The sequence below is a fragment of the Triticum urartu genome, chromosome 3 (genome assembly GCF_003073215.2).
Source record: "Triticum urartu cultivar G1812 chromosome 3, Tu2.1, whole genome shotgun sequence".
NCBI classification, from domain to species: Eukaryota; Viridiplantae; Streptophyta; class Magnoliopsida; order Poales; family Poaceae; genus Triticum; species Triticum urartu.
The window spans coordinates 121,946,071-121,954,065 of NC_053024.1; the positions used below are offsets into that span (position 1 = coordinate 121,946,071).

The 7,995-nt window shown below is 52.9% G+C and overlaps 1 protein-coding gene across 1 annotated transcript; it reads right to left on the reverse strand.

Moving 5' to 3' along the window:
* Positions 1-6,448: 6,448 nt before the first annotated feature.
* On the reverse strand, positions 6,449-7,364 carry LOC125548144 (E3 ubiquitin-protein ligase ATL41-like). Its single transcript, XM_048711820.1, has one exon. It carries the CDS (start codon positions 7,304-7,306, stop codon positions 6,671-6,673), a length of 636 nt encoding a protein of 211 aa, XP_048567777.1. The 5' UTR covers positions 7,307-7,364; the 3' UTR covers positions 6,449-6,670.
* Positions 7,365-7,995: the final 631 nt, after the last annotated feature.

The window sequence follows — 7,995 nt, forward strand, 5'->3', positions numbered from 1 at the left end:
GGGCCCGTCCAGTTTGGACCGAATACTCGACCGCTTGTGCCAGATACATGGTACCCCCGAAGAGCCGGCCAATCACACCAACAGGGATTGTTGGGTGTTCAAGCAGGCAGGCAAGTTAAACGCCGAAAATGAAGACAAGGGGCTGCATAGCGACGACGACGAGGAGCCCCCCCCCCCCCCCCCCCCCCCCCCCCCGCCGAACAACAGTGGACAAAGGGTTTTCCCCCACAAGTGCGGACGGTGAACATGATATACGCAACCCACGTCCCCAAAAGAGAGCGGAAGCGCGCGTTAAGGGACGTATACGCGGTAGAGCCAGTCGCCCCAAAGTTCAACCCATGGTCCTCCCGCCCGATCACCTTTGATCGAAGGGACCATCCCACTAGCATCCGTCATGGAGGATTCTCCGCATTGGTTTTAGACCCAATTATTGACGGATTTCATCTCACTAGAGTCCTTATGGATGGCGGCAGCAGGCTGAACCTGCTTTACCAGGATACAGTGCGGAAAATGGGCATAGATCCCTCGAGGATTAAGCCCACCAAAACGACCTTTAAGGGCGTAATACCAGGTGTAGAGGCCAACTGTACAGGCTCAGTCACACTTGAAGTGGTCTTCGGATCTCCGGATAATTTCCGAAGCGAGGAGCTAATCTTCGACATAGTCCCGTTTCGCAGTGGCTATCACGCACTGCTCGGGCGAACCGCATTCGCTAAGTTCAATGCGGTACCACACTACACATATCTTAAGCTCAAGATGCCATGCCCTCGAGGAGTAATTACGGTCGATGGAAACACTGAACACTCCCTCCGAACGGAGGAGGACACGGCGGCCCTTGCAGCGGAAGTACAAAGAAGCCTCTCCAGGCAGTTCTCCAGTCCGGCCACTAAACGACCGAACACCGTCAAGCGCGCCCGGAGTAACCTACAACAAGACCGCCTAGCACGATCCGAGCAGGCGTAGCAATGCGGCCCCAACTCCAACCCTCGCAAAAAGGCGACGCCAGTACTTCGCGTACATAACTACGCTCTAGAGATACCATGGGTACAGGGGGAGGGGCACCATCACGGCACGCCCAAAACACGGCTTAAACCGTACCAGGGGCTGCCGATTTTTTAATTTTCTCTTACTTTCAGGACTCCACCCTTCGGAAGGCCTGTTCGGCAGTTCAATTGCCGCACAAACGATGCAAGAACCAGGGAAGCAGACAAGCCACGCTGCATTACGGAACTCCCAGGTGGTCTCTATCACGAGCAGTATACCTGCTCCGCATACTATTCCGCGGCTTGCCCCTGGAACGGACATGTTAACTAGTCCAACCTTCCACTTATCGCATTATTTGTATCGTTCTGCTTTGATCGCAGCCCTTTTTAATAAACAATGCATAGCTTTCGTCTATTTTTGCATTACCTTTTTTTCTTTATATATGTTCCTTAACGACATGTTGCACCCGTACACGTTGGTACGGCCAAAATACGCCAGGGGCTTTAGTACCCCTCAATATGGTGTGAGAAGTCTGAACACTTTAACAAGTGCGGCACCCCGAACTTATAGCATTATATGCATCGTCTCCGAATCATGTCTTGTGTCAATAGTTGGGTTTGCCCGGCTCCTATGTTTTGGTGCCTTGCGTTCCGCTATATCGGCTAAGGTAGCACTAGGAGAACCACTGCGATTGTGCCCCAGTTGAGCTGGGTCGAGCACCTCAGTGGAGAAAGCTAAAACTGACTGTCATGATGAAGCGAGAGCTGGTCGCTGATCGAGAGGTTTTTCGAGTCCCTAAAGACTTATGCCGCTTAGGGCGAGGAGCCGGCTCTGTCCGGCCAAGGCGTGGATAGCGCCCCGAACTCGGTCTTCCGAATACCAGGGGCTTCGCCGAAATTTAAAATTATAGAATTCTATGGCTAAGTGAGAGTGTTCACGCATTATAATCCGATTACCTTGTTCGTTGGGCTGAGCGCCTCCCTCGAAGGACCCAAACATGGGGAAAAGAGCACTCAGGTTTTTCCCCGAACACTCCAGCACTAGCGGCATGGGGGCAGAAGCCGACGACTCGCCATCTCTCAGAATTGATAAACAGCCGCACAGAAGGTAATATTTTAAATTCCAATAGAATTGCTTAGCGCATATGAACAAGTTTTCAGCGCACAGGACAAAACGAGCAAGTTTCACTCAAAAATTACATCCCTAGAATATTCATCCGCCATAAGGCAGGCACCCTTCAGAACATCCTTATAGTAATTCTCGGGCTTGCGATGCTCTTTCCCCGGCGGTGGCCCGTCCTTCACAAGATTCTCAGCATCCAGCTTGCCCCAGTGCACCTTAGCACGGGCAAGGGCCCTATGGGCACCTTCAATGCAGACGGAGCACTTGATGACTTCGAGCCTTGGACAGGCCTCCACCAGCCGCTGCACCAGCCCGAAATAGCTCCTAGGCAGAGCCCCTCCAGGCCACAACCGAACAATGAGGCCCCTCATGGCCTGTTCGGCCGCCTTGTGGAGCTCGACCAGTTGCTTCAGCTGGTCGCTCAGGGGCACGGGGCGTCCGGCCTCAGCATACTGAGACCAGAACACCTTCTCTGTCGAGCTGCCCTCCTCGGCTCGATAGAATGCGGCGGCATCGGACACACTCCGGGGAAGATCTGCGAACGCTCCTGGAGAGCTCCGAATTCGGGTAAGTAACAAGTAATTCACGTTTATGTGTTTGCTTTGCATAAAAAATGCCTTACCCGCCGCTATCTTCTTCACCTCATCCAACTCCTGGAGGGTCTTCTGGGATTCGGCCTTGGCAGACTTGGCATTTTCAATAGCCACCGCAAGCTCGGACGCTCGCGTCTTTGAGTCAAACTCCAAACTCTCATGTTTCTCCATGAGAGCCTAGAGCTCTTGCCACACCTTGCCAACCTCGGCCTCATACTTCTCCCGCTCGGTGCGCTCCGAGGCCGCCCTCTTCTCGGCCTCGACCAGCGCTTGCTTAAGGGTCGCCACTTCAGACGTGGCCCCTACAATAGCCACGATAATCCTGTCATTCTTTGCAATTGCACCTTTTTATATATATTTAAAAAAATGTATTTCTTACCTTCATTGTCCTCGAGCTGCTTCTTGGCACGCCCGAGCTCTTGCTCGGACCGCTCGAGGTTCTGCTTCAGCGTGTCCACTTCCGCAGTCAGTGCGGCGGACGCAAGCAGAGAAGCCTGCATATGCATATTGACTCATTTTTGTTAGACTCCTGCGAATTTTATTTGATTCTCTATTCGGCTTTTCTTCCCGAACGCCAAACAGAGCATCAGGGGCTACTGTCTATGCGGTAATATTATTTACACACTCTTTACTTACCTCAAATCCTGTTAAAAGGCTAGTACAAGCTTCAGTCAGTCCGCTCTTGGCGGACTGAACCTTCTGGACCACCGCACTCATAATAGTGCGGTGCTCCTCGTCGATGGAGGCGCCTTGGAGCGCCTCCAACATATTGTCCGGCGCCTCCGGTTGGACGGGGGCCATCGGCACGGTGGACTTACTCCTCTTGGAAGGAGGTCCCCCGTCGGACTCTGGAACCTTTGAGCCCTGGGGGGTTTCATCCCCTTTACTCCTGGAGTCCGGGAGGTCGCCTTGCGGCGCCTCCAGGACCACCTCCTCCCGGCTTGGAACCTGTTGGGACAACACTTCGGTGTCGTCCGTAGGGCGGGGGGAGGAAGCCGTCGGAAGCGAGTTCACATCTGACGAGTCCAGTGAGCCGCTCGACGACGCGTCGAGCCGGTCTTTGGGTGGGCTGCATAAACATATTCGACGTAAGGGAAAGTTGTGCAATAAATGAATACTATGAATTACTCTGGTATCCGGATACTTACGATTTTGCTAGGGGCTTGGCCCTGGGCTGCTACTCCTCACCGCCGTCTTCGGCGTCGGTGGAGTAGTCCGGAGGAAGGGTTTTCCCCTTCTTGGACCCTTCGGTCTCCCCAGAGAGGGTGGCCTTCCTTTTCTTCTCTCCTCCCGCTGGAGGGGGAGAGGTTTCTTCTTCTTCCTCCTCGTCTTCACGGGAGGAATGCTCCTCGGAACCATCAGATGATGGATCCGACACCTCCTGGCGTCGGGCACTCTTTCGAGTCCCCGCGGCCTTTTTTGCGGCCTTCTTCTCCGGCACCACATAGGGTGCCGGAACCAGCAGCTTCGCCAAGCGAGTGTCCGCTGGGCCTTCGGGCAAAGGAGCCGAACAGTTGATCTGTCCGGATGTCACCTGCCAATCCTGTCAAAGGTAAGGGAGCTTAGATCCCGCATGGAGTCAAACTATGAAAAACTGATACCCTGTAAAAGGAAAAAAACAGCTTACCGCGAGAGCGTGACGCTGCGCACTGAATCCGCGATCCTCGGTAGCGGATGCGGGAGCCTCGGCGCCCTTGAAAAGCACCTTCCAGGCATCTTCGTACGTCGTGTCGAAGAGCCTGCTTAGAGTTTGGTGCCGCGTCGGGTCGAACTCCCACAGGTTGAAAGCCCGTTGTTGACACGGGAGGATCAAGCGGATGAGCATAACCTGGACTACGTTGACAAGTTTGAGCTTCTTGTCCACTAGGGTTTGGACGCATGTTTGGAGTCCGGTCAGCTCTCCCTTCTTGCCCCACGACAGGCCCGTCTCCTTCCAGGAGGTGAGCCGCGTAGGGGGTCTGAATCGAAACACAAGGGGTGCGACCCATTCGGCGTCGCGCGGCTCGGTGATGTAAAATCACGCCGATTGCCACCCCTTCAGGGTCTCCACAAACGAGCCCTCGAGCCATAGGAAGTTGGCCATCTTGCCCACCATGGCGCCTCCGCACTCCGCCTGGTTGCCGCGCACCACCTTCGGCTTGACGTTGAAAGTCTTGAGCCATAGGCCGAAATGGGGGCGGATGCGGAGGAAGGCCTCGCACACGACGATAAACGCCGAGATGTTGAGGACGAAGTTCGGGGCCAGATCGTGGAAATCCAGGCCGTAGTAGAACATGAGCCCCCGAACAAATGGGTGGAGAGGGAAGCCCAGTCCGCGGAGGAAATGGGGGAGGAACACCACCCTATCATGGGGCCTAGGGGTGGGGATGAGCTGCCCCTTTTCGGGAAGCCGGTACGCGATTTCGTTAGACATGTATCTGGCCTTCCTCACCTTTTTGATGTGTCCCCCCGTGATGGAGGAGACCATCCACTTGCCTACCGCTCCGGACATGGCTGGAGGAGGTTGAGGTAGGGAGTGCGGCCTTGGGCGCTGGAGCTCGAGTGCGCAAGAATGGATAGGCGAAGGAGGAAGAAGGCGTAGGTGAAAGGGTGGATCCTTATCCCCTTATATGGGTGGACGCAACTACATGTCCCCACCAGCCTGGTAAACTCGCTTATCCCCAAGCGCCGTAATCAATGGCGCAGTTGGGTTACCCACGCCCGTATTGATGAGAATCCCGAAATAAGGGGACACGATCTCTACTTTAACAAGACGTGCCAAGGAAACCGCCTCGCATGACGCGTTGAGGTGGGATAATGAAACGACTCGGATAAAGGCTTGGCCGTGGTGTGTCACGCTACGGAATACGTCAGCAGATTAGATTTGTGTAACTATTATTCTCTCTATGTCAATATGTGGAAACTTATTTTGCAGAGCCGGACACTATCTTTGTGTTCAAAATCTTCTATGAAGTACTTGGAGGGGGAACCCGTCTTGCAATGCCGAAGACAATCTGCGCGCCGGACTCGTCGTCATTGAAGCCTGATTCAGGGGCTACTGAGGGAGTCCTGGATTAGGGGGTGTCCGGATGACCGGACTATACCTTCAGCCGGACTCCTGGAATGTGAAGATACAAGATTGAAGACTACGTCCCGTGTCCGAAAGGGACTTTCCTTGGCGTGGAAGGCAAACTTGACGATACGGATATGAAGATCTCCTACCATTGTAACCGACTTTGTGTAACCCTAACCCTCTCCGGTGTCTATATAAACCGGAGGGTTTTAGTCTGTAGGACAACATACACATCAACAATCATACCATAGGCTAGCTTGTAGGGTTTAGCCTCTCCGATCTCGTGGTAGATCTACTCTTGTACTATCCATATCATCAATATTAATCAAGCAGGACGTATGGTTTTACCTCCATCGAGAGGGCCCGAACCTAGGTAAAACTTCGTGTCCCTTGCCTCCTGTTACCATTCGGTCTAGACGCATAGTTCGGGACCCCCTACTCGAGATCCACCGATTTTGACACTGACAGCTACCATGAAAGATAATGGTTGAAAGAGTCCTTTTCATGAGGCTGAGGAATTCTGCAATTCCAAAGGTATTCCAATGCCTAATATGGACGACGAAATACAGTTCGGGTCGCTCAAGGCTAGAGAGGACTCTCACCAATCTTCATTATTATCGGGTTGGTGATGGTAGTGGTGAGCACTATTTTTGATGTGAAATACAGTTCGGGACCGTAGTGGCGAGCACTATTTTTTCTTACTCATTTAGTCATTTGTGAAGCCAAATAACACATAGCAAAATAAAATGAATAAGCGCCCATGCAAGTTAGGGTCGCAATACTGATCGTTTACAACAACCGAATAAAATGTGTGCTGCCAACAAGCTCTCTGCATATACGAATGACGAACCTGTTGCTACCTACTTCAACAGATCGTGCGATCATATACAGGAGTCCCGGACTCCCTGGAAAATGACTGCTATTGCCGCTCCAAGTCCGTTTCCTGGCCGGAGCGGGAGCCGGAGGCTCGCCCGCCAAACCAGCCCGGCCGCTCCGGCGCGGACGGCTCTAACGACGTCGACGGCGATGGAGACAGCGTTTCATCGTCCATCATCTCGATTGGCACGACGGCCGCTGATGCCGCGGCTCTCTCGCGCTGATCGGCGCCCGCGGCCCGCTCGACCTTCCCACGGCAGACCGGGCACGACGCGTTGGACAGGAGCCACACGTCGACGCACTCCTGATGGAACAGGTGCTTGCAGCTCGGGAGCTGCCTCACCGTCTCCCCCTCGTCGACGACCCTGAGGCACACGGCGCACTCGTCCGGCGCCGACGCCGAGCGGTCCCGCCGGTACGGGAAAGACGGGAAGAGCGCGATGGTGGCGGCGTCGAGGCCGTGCTTGGGCTGCTGGGCCTGGCCCTGCCCTTGCAGGGGCTGTGCGCCGTGGTGCCGCGTCCTGGTGCGGCGAAGGTGGAGGAAGCGCAGGCAGAGGAAGATGACGACGAGGAAGAAGCAGCAGGCGACGGATGCCGCCAACGCGCTGAGCAGCGTGGTTGTGCTGCAGCACGGGGCCACGGCCTCTCCGGGCTCGAACGACGCGATGTATGAGGACATGGTGGAGGAAATGGCTTTGGGAAACGAAGCTACAGCTAGCTATATATATGTAGACAGGTTGGTGATCTCAAAATCTTGGATGGTTCTCTTGCTGGGACAGATCATTTTGGTTTTAGGTATGTATGCCGACTATTTCGGATATATATACTCCAGCAATTTTTGAGATGAAAATTGCATCATGCACGTATGTCTCCTTTAAATAATGCACTGAAATTTATACATATTGCTTATTTATGCTGCTGGCTAATCAATAGATTATGATATGTGATGATGTGGTCATGTGGTCGACAACATGTCAACGTTTTGCCCAGTATATTTCAGTAGATTATGAAATGTTCTTTAGCTGAACTGATTTTAAATATTGTCTACCTTCTTTTTTCTCGAGTTCTAAATAGAATATGTTTTTACTTCCTGAAACATATTAGATGACAATAATTCAATTGGTAACAGAGTTGACCTACTAGACAGAGTAATAGATTTCCAATTGCTTTAAACTAAGCACATCATAGTGTGCAAGAGCCACGAACTTAGCTTTACCACATTTTCAAAATGAAGGTTGAAGGGGCTATATTCTCGTGTTTTCCATTGGAGGTAGAGATGCTTCTTGACTTGAGATATACTATATATCACTTGATATAAACTAATCTCTTCGCAACTAATGATGTGGAATTGCCTGCAGGAATGGTCAA